At 36.8% G+C, this 27,020-nt stretch overlaps 1 protein-coding gene across 1 annotated transcript in view; it reads right to left on the bottom strand.

The window, feature by feature from the left end:
- The window catches only part of LOC122400865, a 52,704-nt gene extending 29,677 nt beyond the window's left edge, over positions 1-23,027 (bottom strand). The window contains exons 1-2 of the mRNA XM_043402589.1: positions 22,474-23,027; positions 19,165-22,394 (exon numbers count right to left, since the gene is read on the bottom strand). Coding sequence (XP_043258524.1) covers positions 19,165-22,235 — 3,071 coding nt within the window. The 5' untranslated portion in view covers positions 22,236-22,394; positions 22,474-23,027. The remainder of the gene's footprint in view (positions 1-19,164; positions 22,395-22,473) is intronic.
- Positions 23,028-27,020: the final 3,993 nt, after the last annotated feature.

The following is a 27,020-nucleotide window of genomic DNA, read 5'->3' as shown; positions in this document are numbered from 1 at the left end:
CTCTTTATGTAGCGTTCACTGTTTTACCATACTGTGCGATTTGATGACGGTATAATATGAAGTACAGTATGATTTACAGTGAAAACTCGATAAATGTTCTCAAGAGCTGTTCCGTAAATGATATATTCTTATCTCCACCACTAGGGGGATCCCCCTTGAACCAGTAAGGCGAAGTGTAACCAGAGACGTAGCGACTTTCTTTAAAAATCTGTATTGCCTTCGTCACCTTCGTTTAAATGCCTCTGTCAGTGTGACCACGCTACTGTACGGAAGAAAGTTTTTTATTTTTTACTTTTTGTTAATATATTTGTACCTCTGTTCATCCCTAACTCATCTCTAACTCCACTGAAACATTTCACTCGAAATTGAACACGTTTTAGCACACGATATCAGATTTTGCGTCAACTGAAATATTTTCAGAAATGTAATCTATAACGGATACTTAAACTGGGGCGATAAATCCGGTTTTCAGTCCCTCTTTTTTCTTTAGCTACTGACTCTTTCTATGTTCGAGGCGTCGGCAAACTACAATCAAATTCGAAGAACGATTCTCCTATTCCATGAGTGTTCCTGACCGAACCCGGAGTAGTGACATTTATCGAGTATTCACTGTAACACTTTAATTGCTATTTCACCTACTATATACGAGTAACAGGATTCTTTAGTATGGAAGTATACTAATTATTGAAATGTTAAAGGAAATTTTGAATAGAGTTTATAAATTTTAGTGAGGCTAGGAAATAAGTACCAAGAGAAATTTTAGGTTAAATAGCTTACTGTTGTGTAAAATAAAAGTTTTGGTCTGGCAATCGATGTGTTAAATGACCACGATTGATTGTATTTCACGGACTGAATACGATCAAAATAATTTCTAATAATCTGATACATGAATCTCGTCAATAACACGAGTAATGTTTGCTTTGCGATCGTTAACAATCTTTCTTTAATGAAAATACTATTATTTAAAAATTGTACTGTATCATTTAACACTTTAGATGTTACGTCACCTAATACACATATGGTTGTCAGGATTTCTTTTCATAAATTTTAGTGAATTTAGGTAAATAAGTACTAAGACAAATTTTAGGTTATGTAGCTTACTATTGTGTAAAATAAAAGTTTTCGTCTGGTAGACAACATGTTAAATGATCATATTTTATGGACTGAATACGATGAAACTCATTTCTAACAATCTGATACATAAAAAATCTCATCAATAACACGAATAATGTTTGCTTTGAGATCATCAACAATGTTTTTCCAATAAAACTATTATTATTTAAAAATTGTACTGTATCATTTAACACTTTAGATGTTACGTCACCTAATACACATATGGTTGACAGGATTTCTCTTCATAAATTTTAGTGAGTTTAGGTAAATAAGTACTAAGACAAATTTTAGGTAATGTAGCTTACTATTATGTAAAATAATATTTTTAATCTACGATTCAACGTGTTAAATGAACTGAATACGATAAACCCAATTTTCAATAACTTGACACATAAATTACATCTCTAATGAAAATGTTATTATTTAAAAATTTGTACGAACCAAGCGTGCACAGCTTTCAATTCGCGCGAGAGACTGAAAAACCTTCGACACTTATGCTACCCATCATGCATATGCATACTGTTCTCCCCTAGAAATTGCAAGGTGCACTCAACAGTTGCCCATAACTTTCTAATAAAGCGTTTAAAGACAAACTTCGTGTAACGTTTTTTTTTTTTATTTTCAGTTCTAGATTATATTCTCACTGTTTATCCGGGACAAATAAAGGGTGAATTTGTTTCGAAGTATTCCGCCGTAACGACTCGTGATCAAAACTAAAAATATCGATTGTTTCAATTTTGTATTTTGTTTCATAAGATTGATAGCGAACACTCCTCTAATATGTGAAAATAACTGGTAACATAAATAACAGATCGAGGTTAATGATTGCACGTTCAAAGACGTATAAAAACAATGCAAGCCTGAATAATTAACACATAGCGTATATTTATCCAGTGTATTCTTGTTGTATTTACGAGTTATTATTCTGGTCTTCTTTTTGAAAATAAGTTTAAAGTGTTCTGGTTTTAGTTTTAAACAAGGTTTTCTAATGAGAGAAATTATTCATTACTATGAAAATTCTTGTTCAATTCACAGAACTCACGATTATAGATCTCATTGAGACAGTATAACGTCAGAGTGATACGGTCCACTGGCTGTTGCACCTGAACGCATGGGTCAGTTACCTGAAACTCAACGCACCGCGACCTTTAACAACTCCTCGAGGTGTTAATTATGATATAAATACGCTAGAAATTACTTTTTCATAAAGGAAACATCAATGAATCGGGTAATATTTTTTTTCTGGACTTTAAACACGGAACCTCGTTCCGTTTATTTATAATTTTCACGTCGTAAAAGGACAGTTTGATTCGAAAGAAAATTTAATCCCAAAGGCACATCTCGATGAAAACAAAGAAAAAAGAGTGACTCGCGAAAATATAAATAATTCTGAATTTCTGAAAGAAATTTGAAAATAACAAACTCATGACTTAAATCACCTCCAATTTCGCTCTATAACAATTCTAAAATCTTCTTACTATCTTTATTTATTTATTTATTTATTTATAAAAAACAATGACTAACCAAAATTATTAGCTCATGACTCTCTCGTCTTCTGAACACGGCTCCAACCCGGAAGCCAATTCTAGTAGTAATCACTATGGCCGCGAAAGCCTAAAAAGTATTATTATTAGCTCATGGTATGTGAATTAAAAGATTACAAAAGATTGTTTGTCTGACCTCGAAATTTCTCAAAGAATAGATTAAAAATTAAGTGCTAACGCAAACAATAGTATCTGAATTCAGAAAACGAAATGTGTAGAGCTTTGGTGATAAAAGTGCAAGAATGAAGAATCTTAAAGGAGTATATTTACGCTTTATAAAAGCTGTCTACAATCGATCAGTCCATTAATAATTTTGATCGATCCATTAATAAATCTTGTGATCACCGAAACTTCTAATTAAATCGTACGACGGGGGATTAATTAATACTACGCCGTCTGTATTTATAGATTCGTTCACGATTCTCGGTTGTATACATATATTTTCGACGTTGTTGTTGCTTCTTCGTAAACTTTCTCTTTCGATGTAGCCCACAAAAAGAAATCTAACGCGGCAGGATCGAAAGAACCGTGGCTACCGCGACCTATCCAACGTCCAGAAAATTTTCTGTCGGGCACTCGACGTGCCGCGATAGCATAATGTGCCGGAAACCGTCACGCTGATACCACATCTGATTACGATACTCTACCGCCACTTCATAAAAAAGGAATTGTAATTCATTGTCTAGGAATGCAGTACATTTCTGCCTATTTACGGCTACCATCGATAAAATAAGGGCCAATTATCCAGTTTCCGATCGTATCGCGTCGTACATTAACTTAATGGACGTTGTCGTTTCGTACGTCATAACCAATATGAATTTTCCACGGACCAATAATGCAATTTCCCGGTGTTTCCTCGACAGTGATTCCGGAATGCCAATACAGTCCGTAAACAACACTTCATCGATAAATTAAGCATCTGTTTTTCTACTTTATAACGTCCATCGACAAAACACTACATGATTGTGGTAATTATTCTCATGAAGTTGTTGATGCAGCAGATATTGGATAACTGCGGGGATAACAAATGACAACACAGTGTGAAACTTATTTATTTTTTGTTAATGGGACCTATACTGATATATTTGCAAAGTTTTTCCGATTAAAATAAGACCAAACACGATATTACTTGAATCATGTTTGCGTATTCAACGAGTCTGTATTTATCGTATTTAACTCGATTTTCTACTCTGTTAGAAACAGGTTGAAAACAAATTATATCGTGTTTCGTCTTATTTTAACCGAAAAACTCTCACAAATACACTGGTGAAAGTTTCATTGAAAAAAAAACAAAAATAAAAAAAGTTTTATCTTTGCATTAATGTTTCTATACGTATGTATTGTCTCACTGATATTTGAGCCCAGCTCAGGTTACATTACTCGACATTGGGCTTCGTGTATATCAAGGGAGACCTCTCTTAGGAGTAGGAATGACTAACGTTCACTTATCCAATCGAAAATAACGCGCAGTTATCCAGGCATTGCCGTATAGGCGACACACGGAGAGGATGAAAACATTGAATATGTGCAAGACAGTTGTTTCAGACGTGCTATAATTAACCGCGTGTGTGCAATTTGACGGGAATTAATATGCAGATTGTTTGCCACTATAATCGAAACGACATGTTTTGGTTTTTGAATGGATTCGTTCTCAAGGATTTCCGAGTTTCTATCGAAATATCGTTCAGCGAATAATTTTTCTGTGCCAACATTGAATTACGTGAGGACTTCTCATAAATCAAGACCATCTCGATCTTTCCGTTGATGATATAAACTATTATGTTTTACAGAGTATGTGCCTACGGAAAGATCGTAACGATATTTCTTTCGATATAATTAGGTATGATTTCAATGTTTAGAAACAAATGTTTAAAAATACTGTACGAAAGTTCAACTATTAATAGTAAATAATACTATCAACAACAACAAAAGTATCGTGTGAAATATTCCTCCTTTATAAGACCACATAAAATAAGTCGACTAAGATATTTTTACTGTATCTTATTAATATATTTAGTATATTTATTATATTTTAAAATAGTGTAATCGAGAAAAGTTTTAAAGAATCTCCTTTACGGAATACTTTAAAACAGTTATTAAATTCTTGTCTAGATACAAATTTCAAATAAAAGATAAACATGTTACGCGACACAAGAATTTCGATTGGACCGCGAACGATATAACGATCTAAACTGATTACGTTTTGCGGTTCACCTATATATTATTAGCACGCCTATATAAATTAATGCGTATCTGTAACTAGACCATACGTTTATTCTTAGTCATCCCACATTTAGAAAGATGTATGTATGCTTCGCTAATTTAATTGTTAAGATTCTTACAAGATTCTGAATCTTCTATGATTCAAAGTCAGTTATCGAAACTAATAGAAAATAAGATATCTTCATAAACCTTAATTAAGATACAAATATATGCAATATACAGGGCCAACCCTGGGAAAAATTTTAATGGGAGATTCTAGAGGCCAAAATAAGACGAAAATCAAGAATATCAATTTCTTGACTGAGGCTTCGATAAAAAGTTATTAACAATTAAATTAAAAAATTTCAAATCGTTCTAAAAAAATTATTTCTAGGTTCTGGGATCAAATACAACCATTTTTGGTGAATACACATATATCCGAAATCCTACGCATTTTCGAGAAAAAAATTCAGAAATGTGGACAAATTTTTCGGCGAAAAAAAAGATTTCAAATCGTTTTGGAAAAATTATTTTCGGTTGCAGGGATCAATTACAACCATTTTTGGTGAATAGACATACCTCCGAAATCCTGCGCATTTTCGAGAAAAAAATTCAGTACGCGTGGAACTTTAAACGTTAATAACTTTTTAACGAAGCCTCCATCAACAAATTGGTATTCTTGATTTTCGTCGTATTTTGGCCTCTAGAATACCTCATTAAAATTTTTCCCAGGGGTGGCCAAACACCCTGTATACATTTCTATTTTAAATAATCGTATTTTATTAGAATTAAATATGTTATTTTTATTAAATTTTTTAAAAATCGAAATTTGCCTTCAATCTCAATTTCAATGATTTTAATAGCTCTGTCGACGATATCTTTCGAAACAAAGAAATTTTAATTTTCTGATGTAAAAAAAAAATGTTTTACAGCCTACCAAAAACTCTATCTTTTGAATAAATTTGAAAAAAGTCTCCTTCAAAAATAGATACAGTTCCTCAACATCGTCAAAAATAATTCGAACAATATTTTATTTTTTCTACGTATTTTTCCGAACCACGCCAGAAAGAATATCAGTTCAATGTTATTCAACTTTAATACTATGTTCTAGTACTAAATTGCAAGCAACGACAAGGCAATTTTTACAGCCAAGCAACTAATGGTATCTCAAGGACCAAACCTAAGGTCGTATCGTGTTTCCAGTTCGTTCTTTTGCGCAGCGTTTAAAGTCTAAATAAAAGTCCCTTCCCAGCTTCGGATCCCATTATTGTCTCGACAATGAAGGTAATTTTAATGAGTACGATATAATAAGGAGTAATGGGGACAATAGAATAACTGAGGAAGATAATAACTTATACCCAGGCGCAGGTAATGACTTTTCCATAAAAATTAAGTGAAATTTGGAAACTCGAAAATTGTTTTCATTGAGTTTTAATTAACGACGCAGTAATATTCTCGGGAATGGGAACGTGTAATTTTAAAACGAACATTTATGTTCCTCAGATTTCGTTTATTAAAATTTATATTTTTCATTATTACGTAATAGAACATTTTGAATAACAAAAAATATTTTATTGCTTATGTATAACGCTATTTTTGCGTTTTATTGTTATATGTCTACGATTTTAAATTGTAAAATCAATTTTTTTTAAACTCATATACCGGGTGTTCGGCCACCCCTGGAAAAAAATTTGAATGGAAGATTCTAGAGGCCAAAATAAGACGAAAATCAAAACTACCAATTTGTTGATTGAGGCTTCGTTAAAAAATTAAATTAAAAAATTTCAAATCATTCACGGAAAAATTATTTTCAGTTGCGGGAGTCAATTTCAATCATTTTTGGTCATTACACATTCCCCCGAAATCTTGGGCATTTCGGAGAAAAAAATTCAGTACGGGCGGAACTTTAAACGTTAATAATTTCTTAACGAAGCCTCCATCAACAAATTGGTATTCTTGTATTTTTCCCGATTTTGTCCTCTAGAAGTAGTGCAAGCCTGCAGTGCTTCATTAAAATCAAAGTTAGAACGGCTACTACCATAATGGATGTGCGCGCAAGATTTAAATCATCAAAATCTGCAAAACTGTAGGAGGCAATTTTAAAAAATCGCATACCAATGGATTTGGAATAAAATGCTCGTCATTTTTTGTCATTATGAAAATTTCAATAAAATGAAAAATTAAGTTAATAAATTTTTTTTTGTTATAAACAAATTGTATTTTTTTAAATTTTTTAACACCATGTTATTGTACATAAGAAACCATCAACCTCGCCCATTAACAATTTTTTTGTATGTCTTTCCGTTTTCGAGATAGCCGTTTCGAGCCAAAACTTCAAGGGGTGGTTTCACCCCTTAAACTCGAGTTACCGCAGCTAAAAAAAAATACGTGTCGATTATTTTTGGCTGCTTTATAAGTGTACAAAGTTTCATCAAAATCGAAGCCGGACCGTTCGCGATGGTTCCTTGTCAGTAAAGATACACTTGCAGCCCAAACTAAAAATAATTCAATATCTCAATTTTTTAAAAATTGATAACACTTTTTGATATCCCTAGTTCCGGCTGTGAAGCCACGTCTCCTGAAGATTCGTTATAAAAAGTAAATCGGTGGATTAAAATTTGTGATATCGTGCCAGTTAATTTCGAAAATATGGTTTCGAGTAAAACGTATTGTTCCCTCTAAATGGCTGTAACTTCGTTACTTTTACGAATTCCGTAAAATAACTTTCTAGACATGTTTTCATGGTTCCAAACTTTAAAAAAATACCCTCATCCCTTAAAAAAAAATCAATGTTTTAACGTGGATTACTGGAAGAGGACTACTCGACTCTACTGACTTCTGCTCCAACATTTGGATTGTTTATTTTGAAAGTAGTTAAGTCCATTTTTGAAGAAAATGAGATATCACGTAATTCATGCTTAATTTAATGTAAATTTTTTATGTATAACTAGTCCGTGTTTAATTTCTTAAAAAATTCCCATGTTTTGTACAATTTAAAATTGGTCGGTAAATGAAATTGCATAATCATCGATTATGAAAGTGGTGTAAGTCCAATTGACGGAGGTAGGTGGCTTAGCAGATGGTTGCCGATGGTTATTATGATGTAATAACACAATGTAGAAAACATGATAAATTCATTTTACATGAAATGAAACGAGAGAATTTCGTTTCGATAAAAAAATCTTCAAAATGCGATTAAAAAACAGATAAGAAAAAACACTAATGGAGTACAGGTAATTTGGTTGCAAATATGTTGGATGAGGTTTCTCAAAAGTGCACCATACACTATTTTATATAGAACATCGATGAAGGACAAAGAATTTCAAACTATAAATTTATTACCTACACGTCCTGGAAGACCGCTAGAAACAATAGCCCTGGCGCCTTTGTACCAAGATACCAGCCCTATTACTTATGAAAAATATAAAGGCATCAAGCAGTTATTACCTTATATACATCCGGTGTATCATGCATATTTCGAAACACTGACACATGCAGAGCATAAGTAAATACTATCAATATCTTGTAATTTTAGCAATGTAATCAGCGTCTAAAATTAAAAATACTACTTCTATTTTATGTCGTGTCATTATTTATAAACAAAATTAGATTAATATGAAGTATATTTTAAGTGATGATTGATTTTTCAAAAATGAAATTAAACGATTTTTACAATTGTCTAATTTTGAAAGTGGTGTAAGTCTTTTTGCAGCCCGTAAGTATACATCAGTTTAGTAAAATACGCCTAAAACAAATTTCTATAACCAAATTACATATTGATAAAACAGTAGAAACACTGCCAGACTTCATATAATTTGCCTAAATTTTTTAATTAACAGATATGTTAACCTTTAATGTTTTCGAAGCAAGAGAAAATAGACTTACACCACTTTCAAAATAAACGGTCCATTTATTAACCCTATCGTGTTTACGCGTTACAATGTTTTTAACGTGGATTACTAGAAGTGGACTACTCTCGACTCTACTGATTTCTGTTCCGACATTTATTGCAACCCTATCGTGTTTACGCGTTACAATTTGCCAAAGAACAATGGAAAGGCAAGGTGAGAGGAGTTCGAACGCCAGCCACTGTATCTTTATCAGTCCCCCGAGCTGGTACGAAGACTATGAATTTGAAATATCTGTTTGCGCAACGGTAAACCGTAGACAACGAAACGTAGGGCGAAACTCGGAGCCACGACCCACTTTCGCGTCGTGCCAATTGCCGACCGTGGAATACACAAGTCCTAATTAGAGAACTCTTGATCATCAATTAGACGTCACGTGTCGGAGGAAACGACCGTTAAAATTCGATCATCGCGCGAAGAGGACGGCGATCAAAACCTGGAACGGTCTCGTGAAACTCGCCGGATATCTTATCTTCTCCTGTGCCACCTACGAATATTCTATTTCGGTCACTCGAAATTGTCGTCCGTGAAAATTAGTATGGCAGACGTTCAACGTCGAATAAATCGCGGCGAAGTCGGCTGCCTGATCTACTTTGGTCCCGATGTTCACGCGGAGACTAGAAAGTTCAGGAATTCGGACTCTTCGTCTTGGAACGAACGATCCGATCTACGCGATCGAACGACTTCCCTTCACCAATTATTTCAACGTTCCGAACCGACACGTCTAAATCACATTACAATTTTCTAAAGACATATATTCGGTTTAATTGGCGGCGATCATTTCTCTTCCCCCCCCCCCCTTCTTCCCCCCGACACGCGCGCGAACCCGATTTTCTGTTTTTTATATTTATTACCGACGTATTCGCAGTAATCGTTCGTAAACATTATACCCAACATCGTGGACCTCTAAATAGAGTTTAACAATAATAAGCAGAAATTAGAGATATTTATACATTTTTGTGCGAAGAAGAATATTCTTTTATTTTTAGAAGTCGCATCACAAAATTTTATTCGGTATTGCTGGTCGTTCATATTAATAAATACTCTGGGTGTGTAAAGGTTTAATATTCTTTAGTTTTTGAAATCGAACCAGTCATTGATAAATGACCAAGAACTGTACCAATTACCCTTAATATCTTAACATTTATTGAATTTATTTTTACCTCGTTTGTATCTCTAAATAGATGAATCGATAGAGAATAAACAAATAAACAAAAGACACATGGAAAATAGGTAAATTCTTCGATCCAAGAATAAAATGGTAATTCTTTCGAATCGAATTCGCCTCGACAGAACAGTTTATCTCAAACTATAGTTTATAGTCCCTTTATACAGGGAGTTCGGCCACCACTGAACAAAATAAGACGAAAATCAAGAATACCAATTTGTTGATGGAGGCTTCGTTAATAACTTTTTGGCGAAACCTCAATCAACAAATTGCTATTCTTGATTTTCGTCTTATTTTGTCCTTTAGAATCTCCTATAAATACTTATTTCCATTATATTATACATTTCATCACGTATCTATTGTTTTAATTTCTTTAGTACAAATAAATACACCATAATTGTCGGTAGTTTTAGTGTTAATCATTGGATGAAATTATATAAAAATTTGTTATGCAAATTAAAATAAAACTGCAAAACTCAAACATATTAATAATTCGAATAAAAAACATTACGTAAGTATCTATCCTTACTTCGTATGCAGAGATAATGAAATTTCGCAAGTATTAAGTTTCCATTTAAGCAATAAACTTGAATATATATTTAATTTGATAATTTTTATAGTTAGGAGACTGTTCCATTAGAGGTGTTGCTATCTTCTTACGAAGCAATTTGTTGATTGAGGCTTCGTTAACAAGTTATTAACAAATTAAATTCAAAAATTTCAAATCGTTCTGGAAGAATTATTTTCGGTTACGGGGGTAAATTGCAATCATTTTTGGTGAATAGTCATACCTCAGAATTCCTATCCATTTTCGAGAAAAAAAATCGGGGAGATACTGAAATTTTGCGGCGAAAAAAACATTTTTCAAATCGTTCTAAAAAAATTATTATCAGTTGCGGGGGTCAATTATAATCATTTTTGGTGAATAGTGATACCCCCGAAATCCTACCCACTTTCTAGAAAAAAATTCGAGAAATTCGAGAATCTTTAAAACATCCTAACTTCTGAACGGATTGGACGATTTTAATGTTTCAAAAAGCAAACAACGCGTGTTTTAGTGGAGAGTATGTAGAAATTATGAAAATGCTGGAGAAGTTGTTCCTTGACCCCGTAAAGTAAGAAAAACCCCATATAACTGGTCCAATTTTTAAACAGCCATAATTCCTATAATAGTGAATATATTTCAATGAAACTTTTTTCGGGAGTAGAGCTCATGGGTACCTATAAAAAAGTATTAAACTACTTTTTTGTCGGGCGACAAACAAAATTATTAAAAATCAAAAACGAATTTTTAAGAGAAATCGAGAGAAGCCTAAATTTTTCGACGAAAATAAAAATATCAAATTGTTCTGAAAAAATTATTTTTGGTTGCGGGGGTCAATTAGTCATTTTTTATGAATACACATACCCCCGAAAACCTACGCACTTTCGAGAAAAAAATTCAGGAAGGTGGACAAATTTTTCGTCGAAATTAAAAAATTTCAAATCGTTCTAAAAAAATTATTTTTAGTTGCAGGGGTCAATTACAAGCATTTTTGGTGAATAGAGATAACCCCGAAAGCCTACGCACTTTTGAGAAAAAATTCCTTACCGAAAATCTAATTAGGAGCCTAACATTTTCGATTTCAAATAAAAATTTCAAATCGTTCTGGAAAAATTATTTTCGGTTGCGAGGGTGAATTACAATCATTTTTGGTGAATAGACATACCCCCGAAATCCTATGCACTTTCTAGAAAAAAATTCGAGAATGTGTGAAATTTTTTCACGGAAAAAAAAATTTCAAATTGTTTTGGAAAAATTATTTTCGGTTGTGGGATTCAATTACAATCATTTTTGGTGAGTAGACATACCCCCGAAATCTTGCGCATTTTCGAGAAAAAAATTCAGTACGGGCGGAACTTTAAACGTTAATAACTTTCTAACGAAGCCTCAAACGAAAAATTGGTATTCTTGATTTTCGTCTTATTTTGGCCTCTAGAATCTCCCATTAAAATTTTTTCCAAGGGTTGCCAAATACCCTTTATGTACGTTGATTGTGTATCATGTATAGAATTGTTAGCTTCGCCAAACACGTCCACGGCATAATAAACACATCGTGGACGATGATTCGAGTGAATCCTTTAATTTCAATGGTCCTGGCTAATTGGCTCTCGCGATGAAGAACCGTCAGTCATGCTCGGCCCGTTTTTCGTTGGAGGCCGGCGCGCGAGTTTACCGCGTTCGATCTCGTTTGAATATTAAACGGCGCTCGTGTACGCGCGTCGATCGCCTCGTTATAAACGGAATAGACAAATCGTAGCTTGAGGATCGCGGGGTACAAACGCCATCGTCGCTCCGGTATTAAAATGCAAATGATCGTGCTATCACCGATCGTGTGTTCGTATCAACGAGCCACCTTCGTCGTCGCGCATTTGTAAAAACACAACCCGACACCATCTCCCTTTTCCGTTCCGTATGCATAAAGTATCGCGCACCTTACCGCGATACCGATCCGAATAGAAATTTAATCGCCCCTAGGATGTCGAGGCTGCGACTGCTAGCGATGGAAATCAATCCAATGACATATTCATTAATACCGACGCGTCACGATTCTAAAACAGCGCGTTCGAGTACCGAGTACGGGGATCCCTCGTTAACGTTCGCTTATCCTGGCCCGCGACGCGAACGTTATCGAGGGAGGTACGCTGTATTAGTCTTGATGGCATTACAAGCGAGAAACACTGAGAACTAGTGAAGCAGAAATAAATGTTCAACGTTTGTTTATTCTACAGATTCTAAAACAGTGGTCCCTCGCTAATGTTCGCTACTTATTCCCTCGATACTGTTCGCGGAGTCATCCCCGCCAATTTCTGAAACTTCATCGACGAGGTGAACGTTGCAAGTCTGGTCGTTAAATGTTCATATACTGGGTGCTCGACTATCCCTGGGAAAAATTTTAATGGGAAATTCTGGAAGCCAAAATAAGACGAAACTCAAGAATATCAATTTGTTGATGTAGGCTTCGTTAAAAAGTTATTAACAATTAAATTCAAAAACTTCAAATCGTTCTGGAAAAATTATTTTCGATTGCGGGAGTCAATTACAATCATTTTTGATGAGTAGACATACCCCTGAAATCTTACGCATTTTCGAGAAACAAATTCGAGAAACTGAAATTTTTCGACGAAATTAAAAAATCTCAAATTGTTCTGGAAAAATTATTTTCGGTTGCGGGGCTCAATTCTAATCATTTTTAGTGAATACACGTACCCCTGAAATCCTACCCACTTTTGAGAAAAAAATTCGAGTAAGTACTGAAATTTTTAGACGAAATTAAAAATTTTAAATCATACTAAAAAAATTATATTTAGTTACAGTGGTCAATTACAAGCATTTCTGGTGAATAGACATACCCCGAAGACCTACCCAGTTTCGAGAAAAAAATTCGGGATATGAAATTTTTCGACCAAATTAAAAAATTTCAAATCATTCTGGAAAAATTATTTTCGGTTGCGAGGGTCAATTGCAATCATTTTTGGTAAATAGACATACCCCCGAAATCCTACGCACTTTTGAGAAAAAAATTCAGTAAGCTTAATTCAAAATTAAAAAATTCCAAATCCTCTAAAAGCTTATATTTTTTTAATAAAGAATTTTCGGACCTATGTTTATATAAATTTTTTTCATACATTTCACCTCAGTAACACGTGGTAGAAGTTTGAGTAGAAACTTTTTGGACACCCTGTATATGCGATAGCAGACAGTAAATTTAAAAAGATTAGTGTGTGTGTGTGTTACCGTAAAATTGGAAGGTCGTTGAATATGTACAGTTGCCAGTGAATGTTTACCTTTGCTAATTAAACTAGCGAATGTGTACTTTAACGTTCGCGATTTACATTAACTAATGAAAGTGTACTCTTGGTGCTTGTCATTCTCAAGTTTAATAATTAAATATTCGCTACTTAGGATAGCAATTATTCCACGTAAAATGAAACTTTACATTCGTCGTTAAAAATTGTTTTATTTTCTTGGAAATGGAATCCGGATTAACTTGAACCATTATGTACATAAAATAATAGTCCAGAGACATTAAATTGTTTTTTTTGTATAGGGATACAGTAATGCCCTTTTTACTCTCTTAAGCATCATTTGATATTAGAAACAGATATAATTCATTTGGCTTTTTCAGAACAATAAATTAGTTAATTTATTTTTGATGTTTTCATTTATTCTTTCGTACCTCTTTCACCGATTATTAATCTAAAATAACCTGTACACTCTTCACACTGAACTGTATTGAGTGGAACTAAAATTAAACGAATTCTAATCTTCAGCAAACACTTCCAAATTAAATATTTCAACACAGATTTAGAGTAATCTCTAACACCATAAAAACAAAAATGATAACAAAAATTATACAAAATTAACAAGAAGTGAACCAATTAGTTTCGCTCTAAATGGAAATGTATTAAAGATTGTAGCGGAATTACATTAAGTAATTAATGAATGATATACATATATGCACGTAGACTATGGATGATATCAATTAATTAAATGAGAAAATTGATTAAGAAATAATTTGATAAAAGTGAAAAACTAAAAAAGAAAACGATAAAATGTTGACCTCATATTGATTTTGAAAAATGTAATCATATGAGATTAAAAAACAAGGCATTTTTATTACTATTATTATCATGGTTGGCTAATCTAACGATATAACTAATTATGTTTGACATTAGACTAAGAGTCGACTTCTTTTATTTTTAATAAATTGTGCATGCCATTAAACAGATAATACACTTGATGTAATTAATAGTTGCGTGTCTTGATAAATCAAAAATCGTCCTAAGACATTCATTAAAATTCAGTATTCGATTCATGGTTGTTATTAATATAATACAACATATACAACGACTCGATAGAAGCAATCAAAACATGCAACGGTATAGGTTTCCTTTCAAATATAAAAGATTAATTTATATCCACACAAAAATTATGAAAATCAACAATTTCCTGCGTATATTATAGATATAATAGTTTTTTATGTGACAAAATTTCAATAAAAAAAACGTAAGTACATAATACAATACTTCATTTTATAAACATTTAATTTTGAATATACATTATGTTAACAAGAGTGTACTTCGTCTAATACTGTATACATATTTTTATTTTAAATTTATCCCCTATATTTTGGAAAGCACACAAACAAAGATTGTCATTTTTTATATCACGTGACAAAATTAAACAACAAAAAAAATCTAGTCAAATAATAGAAAATTTGTTCACTTTGCGAACAAAGAATTTGTTAACAAGAATGTACCCCATCTAATAGTGTATATGTTTCTATTTTAAATTTATATATTTTAAAGAAGACAAACAGTGTTCAAACAGAGGTTATAGGCTCCCACATGGTTCGTGGAGCCGATTTATTTAATAAATAGAAGGTTCAATACTATTTACAAATACTTGAATTTATTTACAAATATACAGGGTGTTCGGCCACCCCTGGGAAAAATGAAATTAAAAAATTTCAAATCGTTCTAAAAAAATTATTTCTAGGTTCTGGGGTCAAATACAACCATTTTTGGTGATTACACATACACGCGAATTCCTACGCATTTTCGAGAAAAAATTCAGAAAGGTGGACAAATTTTTCGGCGAAAAAAAAATTTCAAATCGTTTTGGAAAAATTATATTCGGTTGCAGGGGTCAATTACAATCATTTTAGGTGAATAGACATACCTCCGAAATCCTGCGCATTTTCGAGACAAAAATTCAGTACGGGCGGAACTTTAAACGTTAATAACTTCTTAACGAAACTTCCATCAACAAATTGTTATTCTTGATTTTCGTCGTATTTTGGCCTCTAGAATCTTCCATTAAAATTTTTCCCAGAAGTGGCCGAACATCCTGTATACATATCTGTTAAATGTTTATGTTTCAATGTTCTAGGTTCGATTCTAATCCTTGGTTCGATTCTAATTTGTAATGGTTCTTGTGGTGTTCTAACTTGCAAAGTGTTATGCCCCGCGATTTTATACCTTTTTCAAAATAGGTGGAGATCGTGTGTCAAACTCCTGCCCATCCCTCGTGGGCCAGTCCTCAGACATTCGAAATCCCACCTACTGAGGGTGGTGCAGGGGTGGGTGTCCGCGGTCCCAAGGGGCAAGTATGGTCCCAAAGTACGGCTTAATAGTACGACAATTTGCTTTGTACCATAAGGCACTTGCCAAATTGCTAATTAAGTAATTTAAACTAATATTAACTAAATGAGGGATCCTGTAATAAGTGTTGGAATTCCCAACAGAGGTTCAAACGTTTTTTAAAAAAAAAAAGGTATGCGTTGCTTGCATCGATTCGTCGTATACGTCGCATTTTTTTACAGGATAGTGACAATTGCAAACGTAAACATACCGATGGTATCGCTGTATGTACGTCTCAATCCCATCGCTAGCGAGTGGGCAGATCGAAATTTAATTGTCCTTGGAGGAACAGTTACGGAACGAGCGAGGCGAGCTAGGATCGAACAGTGAAAGTGGCAAGGGCAAGATGTTCGTGGAGTTAAACGCCCTGGCAGTTGTTCTTACGCTTTAATTTAGCGATTAATCGTCTAATTGCTATCGTTGTGTCGTCGAAGAGCGAACAAATACTCGATTCCGCAGTTATAAATTACTTACGGTCCTCTGCGTTGCTCGAGATGATGTACAGTCCACGATAAAACGAGAACGAATAAAATCCTTGTACAATACTTTTACGATACCATGAATTTAATATCACACACGATATTGTTAAACAAAAATCAAGGATACTAATTTGTTGATCGAGGCTTCGATAAAAAGTTATACAAAACTGAATACTCTTTCTTTATATAATTTGTTTCATCACTTGTTTGCAGTGGTAGCTTTATTAACGAGTTATTTAAACAATGAATTTTATTTGTATGTAATTGTTTTATCTGTTTGCTATTTCTTTATGTTCAAATGCATATAAAAATATATATTTAAGTTTTTTTCGACTTCATTATATGTAGAAAGAAGCATTTGTTTTAATTAATAATTTTCTGTTAAAAATTAAATTTACAATGTATGAATATAACTAACATATCAATGATATGATTTTTTTTCTCTATACACTGTGCAGAATAGGATCTCCTTTGGTTCCGGTACGTAAGCTTGCTGCAACAATGGCGGTCGCGGAATATTGGCGCGGCCCAATCATTTTTCTTTTTTTTTACTGGCAACGTCGCGTCTGCAAGTTGATTCTGTCTCTAGATGCAGATTACAGATGCAGCGAGAGGTTAATCCATGGACACTCAATTTTATATGCTTTTCATGATGTTTTTTTTCCACCCTTTCGTTCCCCTCTCTTTCGCATTAATTACAGTCGTCGTCGTAGAGACCAGACGTATTTCACTCCGACATATTTCATGCAATATTTCCCCCCTCCTCGTTTGCATACCAGAAGGTAAATAAAATAACCGTGCATAATTATCTTTATCGAATAACATCTTGGGAAAGGGGAGGGGGGGGAAAGAATTTTGTTGAAAAGCGTTCCGTTCACAAATACGCGCAAGACAATGACACAATGGCTCCGCGCTTTCGGCCATTGAAACTGTTACCCAGCGTATGTTCGCCGCTACATACTTAACGTGGTTAAAAAGTTTCAGTGCACTTGTGTTTCATAAAGACATCGACCGTAAGATACGCACACAGAGAACTCGGGCACAAAGCATTTGACAAAATAAAATAAAAGTACTGTTTCAGTACCGGGAACACTGGTTGATGTTTCTGATATATAAAGTTCTTTTCAACTTTTGAATAAAATAAACGACACTTGACGGCAAACGTGTTTCGCGTCAATTTCTTAGCATGAAACGTTTCTTTGCACAGCAATGCACGTTATGTGTCTTTCGTTAATATTATATACGGCAAAATGTCGCGAAACTTCGTATCGTTTGTAAATAAATGATGCGTCTCCTTACATTGTAGACTTCAATGCTTCGGTAGTGCGAATACGTGCAAGCATAGAGATAAACTGTTTGGCCATCTATTGACAAATATTGAATGTAACCTTGTCTGAATAATTCAGACATTTGAAATACCGTTGTTCGAAATATTACCTCAAATAATCGTGCAATATATGCAATTATACATATAGAGTGGGCGGTATTGTGGGCGTCTTGACGGATGGGAATATTGTGTTTTCTAGAACCTATGCATCACTATACTATACAGAAATAGCTATTTAATACTTTATAGAGGGTGTTTTCTTAACTTTTGCACAAATTTTTTTGGAGCACTTCTGTTAATCTGACAAAAGAATATTTCGAACATAAGTTTATCGATTTTATCAAAATTATTATTTTTTCAATAAAAAACCGAGGTCACCTTTATTTCTTTAAACGGCATTGCATATTTTTTACTTTATGTTGTTGGAGTTAGTGCCAAGATGAATTCAACGACCTGCTATACCGTAACCTTCAGCAGAAACGATCGAAGGTGAAAATTGCTTTATTTTAAGACACATTGATCATGAAATTGATAAGTTTATTACATAAAATTGTCGTTACGTAAATTCAACGAAAATAAAGCTATTAGGTCTAGATAATGGAGTGCATAATAACTCATAATAATACGTGTATCGTTTTTGTTCAAGGTCATCAGAAGGTCACGACATAGCAAGTCGTTGAATTCGTCTTGGCATGCATTACAATAATATGAAATTGAAAATAAGCAATACCATTTAAAAGAATTAAGATGACCTTGATTTTTTATTGAAAAAATAATAAAATAATTTAAAAAATTTAAGTAAGTAATTTAATTTAAGTTAGTAACATCGAATGTCTGTGAAAATATTAGTATCGAGTAAAATATTGCACGTTTGCTTTAGAGAATCCCAAAAAGAATCGAAACATTGTAATTTACAAAACTCGCGTAATACAAGTTTGAACTCCCTGTAAACCATCTATATACACCCACTGCTTCACAAATTATTTAATTTATCCATCAAACGACGAATGCACTTATCTTTTTACTAAAAACAAAACACAGCAAATGTTACCTGCCAAACAGTGTATACCAAAGATTGTAACTTACAAAGCTCACGTAATACAAGTTTGGCTCCAACATTTCTGAACTCCCTGTAAACCATTTGTATACACCCATCGTTTCTCAAATTATTTAATTTATCCATCAAACGATGAAAGCACTTATTCGTTCACTAAAAACAAAGAACAACAAATGTTACCTGCCGAACAAAGGATGCCAGAGCTGCGAGTCGTCCGGCGAGCTAGCAGTGGAGCTAACTTCCGGTTCCTGCTTGAGCAATCCGCTCCTCACCCTGAGCAACGGTGGATAAGGACTGGTACGCCGACTGCTGGACAGATCGATGGGCGCCGGCATCAGAGTGCCGATCGGTTTGCAGCTGAGTTTGGGCCTCGTTTGCGAGGCGTTTCTCGTTCCGTTGTTCGCGTGACCGGACCCTTTGTTAGTGCCGTTGTTGATTCTGGTATGAGACTGTCGTGACCTGGCGACTGGGCCTTCGCCGTGGTCGAGGACGTGCTGGAGATGTGCCAGGGATATCACCAATAAATCTGGATCTCTGAGCAGATCCGGTCTGTTCAGCGCCTCCGGTAGTCTGAGCTCCGGCCTGGACGCCAGCAGTTTCGGAATTTCGGTCGCTGGGGCGGCCGCGAGCCCTGGCAAGTAATCCCTGGGCACCAGCAAGGGATCTGGTATCAGGTGACCGGACGTCTCGATCAATTCTCGTAGTTGACTAGCAGGATCGAGCAGCTTGTCGGTGGTGCTGGACGTGGCGCAAGGTTCCTCCGACCCTCGATGCTTGCCGGAGGATTTCTGACAAGTCGATTGGTTCTTTTGTCTACCGGTGGACCATTCGGCGGACATTGGTCTCTTGTGGGCGGCGCGATCACTCGCGAAGTACGTGCTGTGGATGTCGCCGCTGGACATCGGTCTGCCCGAGTTTCTCTCCTGGCTGTGAACGCTCGATCGCTCCTGAAAGCCTCTGTACCCCTTTCGAGCGCTGGTCCTTTCGACGTCTTTGGTGTACTCTGGCCGAACCGTACGGTGCTCGCTGGGCATCTGATCGCAACGACTCGATATCTCTTTCTGTTTCTCGTAGTCCCTCGCCTCCAATTGATTCGGCGACGACAGGATGCTTTTCAAGGTCAAATCACTTTTCGCGTCCTCCGAACAAGACACGGAGCACGGAGGACTCGGCAGCAGTCTCTCGAGGTACGCGGACGAGGGTCTCCTGGAAGCTGGGGAACACGGAATTCCACTCGGCTGCGGCGACACGACCGTACCGCGAGTCCTGAGCTCCTCGAGGACCTGCTCGTCAAAGTGTTCTACATCCTGATATTTGCATTTCGCTTGAGCCTCGCTGTTCTTGCTCGAGCTGATCCCGTGGGCCTGATTTTTCGCGCACTCCATAGGAGTTTTCCGACCCTCGGAATTTCCGGTATTTTGCTTGTGGAAATAATCTCGGTCGGGCTCGCACGCCAACGAGTCCGCTTTCTGTCGTCTCAGGTCCTCCAGCACTTGCGAATCACAGTCGTCCTCGTCCTCCTCCAACTCCCTCTCGTCGTCCTCCTCGTGAGGGAATCTGTCCAGTCTCGACTCGTCCGCGTAAACTTCGTTTTTGGAAAAGTTCACGGTGCTCTCGGGCGATTCTACGCGAGCTTTCGTGCTCGAGGAGATCGAATGAGTCACCGTATGAGGATTTCGGTATCTGTAACTGGGTATAATGATCGAGAGACCGGGCAGATTTTTCGGAGAGGCTTTTTGCGTTTCCGTGGCGGAGTCTGCGTTTTTCAGCAGCCTCTCCGCGCACTCTGCTTGGGAATCCGGCGATCTGCTCGACGACGACGCCTTCGAGGCTGGCCTCGTCGCAGGTATCACGATGTTTTTCATACCTTCGGGCGTATGAGTTCTCGTTATAGAGACGGAGAGTCCGGGTGTGTTCCTCAGAGCGTTCAGAATCTTCGAACTGTCGTTGTAATCTATTTTGATGGGATCTCCGGGTTCGTCGGGTCGTTCTTCTTCCGCTTCCAAGGGAGTATCCTCGAACATCGCGTTCTGATACTTGGAATGAGATTTACACTTTGCTCGGTGCGCAAGGCCACCGTCCGCCTCGGCGATCTTGCACAATTTCTCCGCGTGACTCTTTATGGAAACGATAACGACGTCTTCTTTCGCTCGAGGACTCTTCTCTTCCTCGTTCTCCGTATCGTAGTTCCCAAGAATCTTTTCCTCGTGTATCTCTATTTTATCCTCAGCGAGGACGTCGTTGGCTTTAACGTTGTCCTCGTGTCCGTAACTGGAGATCGAATTTGCCTTCGAGTTTAGGACCGTGGAACCGGAATCTTTGATTCTGCTATCCTCTTCGAGAACCTCGTAGGTTTTCGTCGAATCGACGGGCAGATCGGCGCTAGGCGTATCGGTGGCTAGAACCGGCGACGCTGTTGCGTTTATCATGTTCAATATGTCTTGAATGCCCGCCTTGTTCATGCGTCTCCTTTTCTCGCTATCCGGCTTCTTTTCGCCGGCGATAATATCATCCTCGTTCTGCCCCTTCTCGTCGTTTCCTTGACTCTGAAGGACATTCTGATGAACGCCCTCGGGCAATTGAGAAAAGTGTAGCTGCTCCAGCACCACTCGCGGCTGAAACAGCTTGTCTTTCTGCAGCCTTTCGAGATTATTTCTTCCGTTGCACCTCGCAAACTCTTTCTCGAACCTATTTTCTTCCATTTCGTCTTCTTCCTCTTCGTCGTCCTCGTCGTCGGAACAGGACGCCTCTTGTTGTTCCTCGTCCAAAGGAAACCTGTAACTCCTATCGATCTCGTCGTAATTTCTCTTCCTTCCAACACCGTCCCTGGTGACCAAACCATTGGTCCGTCCATTTGTCGATTCTTTCGTATCGACACGTTGCCGATTCCCGATCTCTTTTTCGTCGTTTGTGTCGGACGAATTCGAAGAGTTCGCGCCGCTCGATTTTTGGGAACCACCCAGACCGGTCGAGTACATGTTCGACGCCGTACGCGGTATCGAACGCCATCCTTGCGCCGTCTTCGTCAGCTTTATTCGATTCCTCTTGTCGTAATCCTCGCATCTCACTTCAACGATTCTCTGCTCCCGCTGCGAGGCCCACAGAAATATTGGATTCACTTTCGGCCGTTTCTCTTCCGGCTCCTCCGATCGCTCTTCCCTAGGCTGCTTCTGATGTTTCTGATGATGGTGATGATGATGATGACGTCTTTGACGACGGGGCGCTGTGCCCCGTGCAGGGGCCCCGCTCATCACTCCATCCAACGAGCTGTTATTACTCTGCCACTCGTCCACCGAGACTGCTTCTTCTGGCAGCGAATCGTATCCCTCTACGCGTTCTTAAGAATCTCTTCGTACGGTCTCGTTATCCTCGAAACTATCCTCTCTACGCAAAGGCTAAAACTTGGTTACCTGTAACGCGATCGATTACATTCCCCGTACCTTGAGATATTCCTCTAACCGGAGAGATCGGAGCCCGATCTCGACTCACCCGGAAGTTAATTTCTCGCAGTTCGTCAACAAACGAGCCAGTTTCGAGCAACCGACGATCGATCTCAAGGGCATTGACATTGTTGACCCAGCACTTCCGCGAGTCAGATGCACCGGACACACACGCTTCTCCTCTTCCTCTCCTCTTCCGTCGTCGTTGCTCGAGGTCCACGAGTTCGTCGACACTGCCCAAAGAGGTTAGCGGTTCCGTAGATAATTCCGCGGTCGTCAAGGTGGTTCACCGATACCGTAGGTCGTCGACGTTCATCCGGCTATCGAACCGTGACACTTGGGAGAGCAACGGGACGACGATCACGACACGCGTACGTCGATTTTCATCGTTCGGGCATCCACGACGTCGATTTGCATCGAGCTTGCGGCGTCGACTCCGTCGAGCTTACGGCTGGCAGCACTGAGTATGTTCGACCCATCGAGCTTCTCTCGAACCGTTCGCTGGCACTCTCCGTCTCTCTCTACTTACGTGGTGGTTGGGACGAGTCTCACCCCGAATCTTCCGCCGCGAAATTCTTTTAATCCTTTCCCCGCTGTACCCGATGTTTCTTTTTGTTTTCTCCCCCCCCACCCACCCCCCCCCCGTCACTCGACCCGGTTGTACCGCGACGTTCGTTTACAGCCGGAGTGTCCACCGACAGTAGAACCTCCGCGAGCACTGGTTTCTATCCTCGACCCTGCGCGAATCGTCGACGATAGAACCGCGGTTGTCCAACAATTGTCACCGATGACATAACACTGCGAGATCTGTTCACCGGTTACATGTTGTTACGCGCGGAGTCACTGTCTGGGAGCTACTGTCGGCGCCTCCTAGTTGCCTTCCACTTCGTCGCCGCCGCCCCCGCTCCACGGAATCGCAAGCCAGGATCGGAACTATCGGCGGCGCCCGAGCTTTAACGACGCCTTCGTCCTTGTCGTTTTTTACCGCCGTTGGTCGAAAATAATTGTTCGTATTCTAACGACGATCATTTTGATAGAATATCAGAGACAATATCGGTCTTACAAAAAATTGTGAGCTCAACGATAAAATTCAAGAACCAAGAAACGTAATATTATGTACAAAGTTTATTTCTATATGTAAACAGAGAAACTAAAATGTGCTATATTTATATGAATTTTAATTCAGTTCCTTTAGCTTCATAAATTGATTAGAAAAAAAACTGTGAACGATAAAAGGAAATTGTAAGCCTAGAAATTAACGAACATAATGGAACGTTACTTGTTATTTACGATGTTTATGTCCATATCTAAACAGAGAAACTGAAATGTACTGTAGATTTCATATTTATATAAATTTTAATTTAGTTTCTTTAGCTTTCTAAACTTATTCTAAAAAACTGTGCATTAACAAACATAATACATTACTTATTATTAACAAAGTTTACGTCTATTTGGAAATAGAGTAAAACCTAAATTTGTTTATTGTTATATGCAGCGAGTGTTTATATACCATTATTTATTTCTAACTTCCAATATACTTTAACTTTATAAACACATTCTATTCCTATTAACTCTAAAACTTTTTTTAGCAGTCTCTTGACCCTTTTGCAATCATACAATCAACAAAATCATTTATTTTTTCTCCACTATTAGCAGTGTCTTCAAATGACTCCAAAAAGAAAATATATACATGTATTTAAGATTGATAGTGTCTATTTTGAAAAATGTACAAGTTATTAAGTCTAACTTGAGTTTTCTTTTTGGTTTTGTTCACCCTTCAGTTTCTTGCGATTAATTTATTCCTTGGATCAATTTAAACACCTAGATATTTATCTTGAAAATAAATCAAGACTATATGAATATTTCGTGATTTTCGAAAGATTTATTTTGACCTAAAGCAAAGTAAAACACATGTGCACTTATTTATTAAGTTTTCAGAAATCTTCTTGCATCAGAACAAAATTTATAAAATAAGGTTGCAAACAGTCTTTATGGGCATTCAAATTTTATTTATAATATTCTATTGATCAATACAGCAGACCCAGCTTATTCGATGATAAATTATTCTATAGCCATGGGCAACAATTTTTTAAATCAGAATCAGAATTGTAGAACAAAATATTTTAGAATCAACAGATAAATTTAGTTATTTGATTGAATAAATATCAAGAACAAATCGACATACGTTTGTTTTATTGATTACCTATTATGCCCAATAAAATGATTTCCAAACTCTGCTATTTTTTGAGCAATTAAAAAATTTAAAAAACGTTTATAAAAATAAAATCTTGTAGGAATAAAATTCTTAATAGATGACTAATATGTCAACGATAACACTGTATTCTAATACTAATATTTCCATTTGAAATTACCTGTCACATACATTTAACTTCTTATTTTATAGCTACAGTATTAAACACCGTTATCGAAACTGCAACGAAAGACTTTTCATCAAACGATTGACTTGAATTTGATGCTCGATTCTTTTAAGTAATTCTGTCGTCGTAATGGATATTGTAATTTTATGCCTTGTAACTACATTATACGAGTTTATTTATGCATGCAGCGTAGATAAATGCGTCTCAAGTTATTTATACAGTAAATTAAGTATCCACATTTTTAACGCTAGATTCGCTACTTAAAATCCTTTACGTGGAAATGCGATAGTATCATGTTACGGAAACAATTAATAAACAAACATCCTTTTTCAAATACCATTATCTGTTATTTAAATAAATATTTCGAGTCTACCACGTCCTTATATTTTAAATTTACAAATATAGTCACTTTCTTATTCGATTATATATTTCTATGGTTTTCTACAAATACGACTTCACACGGATCTCACTTCTGACCATTAACTGGCCAGAATAAGGAATCTAAGAGCACAAATGGTATTCGTAAATATTAATATTTCGTTCGATTGCGTCGAAGTAGAATTTCGAAATTTCAAGGAGCGAACGTAGGGCGACAAAATGGCTAGCGCCGGCACTGTGCGTTCCTACCCCTCGCCCCGAGATAGCCAGCTCGCGACCGGAGCACCGACCATGGAGAGAGACCGAACGAACAACAGACGAAGACGGAACGACGGGGAAGAGAATGGGATAACCTGCGAATATATACAGGTATACTGAGTGTACCGAAGGTAACTTCGATTGCAATGGTATCAACGATATTACCAGCGTTAACACCGGGCAAATTTGGCCGATTTAGCCGCGCCTTATTAACGACCTTTCTTCCAGCGAACGTTGTTCGCGTTAACCTCTGTCGCGTGAAATCGCACGAATCGCCGTTTCAGTCGTCGTGACTCTCCTACTTACTACTTTCGCGATCGCTCGAGCCACGATTCCATCAAACCAACGAAAACGGTTACCGTCAACTATTTTCGGTTCTGTATCAATTATCGATTCGAAGCTACTCGAACTTGAGCCGGGCACTTGAAAAGCTCCAAATTCGAGCAATTAATATATTTTCCTGGCCGCTCGCGTAAACGGTAAAGAGAAAATAAAAAGAATCTTGGTATTTTTTTCGACGAGAGATTTATCCGTGTCCCCGACGAGGAACTAGTTTTCGATAAACGAGCACCTCCTTGTTAAGTGGCTCCGCGAAGGGGGCCGAAATCGTAGTCACCCTATATCCCCGCTCGAGTGGGACAGAGAGATCCGTTCGAAGCGTGACAGAGAGAACCGACCGCGATGAGGGAGCGGTGGGACAGAGAGAGAGAAATATTTTTATTAAAAGGAGGGAGGCGACCTAATGGAGGGAGAGAGAGAAACGCACGGAGCAGTACACCGTGTCGGATGCTGATGCTGCATTAAGCCCCGTTTGCACTTCCGCCCTTCCATTCGCGAGCTTCGATCCTGCGGTACGGCGCGGATTGTTTCGGAACGATTGCAATTCTACAATCACACTCTGTACGAAATTTCTACAAAAGCCTAAAATGTTAAGAATTAATTACAGAATAATAGAAAATCGAAAACCAATATATAGAAGTGCGATGTATTTATACCTATTTATATGTACAGTATGAATGATAGATATTCAATAATAAAAAAGGATCAGAGGTAGATTATTAGAATAAACATTTCTTTAATAAAATAGCAGAGAACTAAAGAGCAAGGTTTTTTTTATAAATTTATCGTTATAAAGCATGTTTTGTATTATGATTTTTGAAGAAAGGTAACCTATTGAAAAAGATAACTAACACAATTAAGGTTTGTTCTAAATCAGACAAAATGGCTTTCGAATTATTCAGAAATCGAAAATGGCACTTATTTAAATATTATTTAATGTTATACTCAGTTTGTAATACTCTTTGATATTATGCAAAGTTTTAATGCATTTTTCCTCCTCTAATTAGTAATTGTTTCCATATGCCAATCATTTTAACTGGTCTGGTAGAAATAAGTGTACGTTAAACATTGATAATTCTAGTGTTAAATTTGCTGCGCTCCTTGGCCGTAACGTTACAGTTTGTACACTTTTACAATACGCACTCGCATGGCGATTCTTCGCGGAATAAGTACGGACTTCCGTATCTCATAGAATCACACACATTTATAATTTTCTTTGCAAAATTACACGTGTACATCCAGG

The sequence above is a fragment of the Colletes gigas genome, unplaced genomic scaffold, assembly GCF_013123115.1.
Source record: "Colletes gigas isolate AHSC1104 unplaced genomic scaffold, ASM1312311v1 Colletes_gigas_Sc00020, whole genome shotgun sequence".
In the NCBI taxonomy this organism is placed as follows: Eukaryota; Metazoa; Arthropoda; class Insecta; order Hymenoptera; family Colletidae; genus Colletes; species Colletes gigas.
This window is presented reverse-complemented; position numbering and strand designations above follow the sequence as displayed.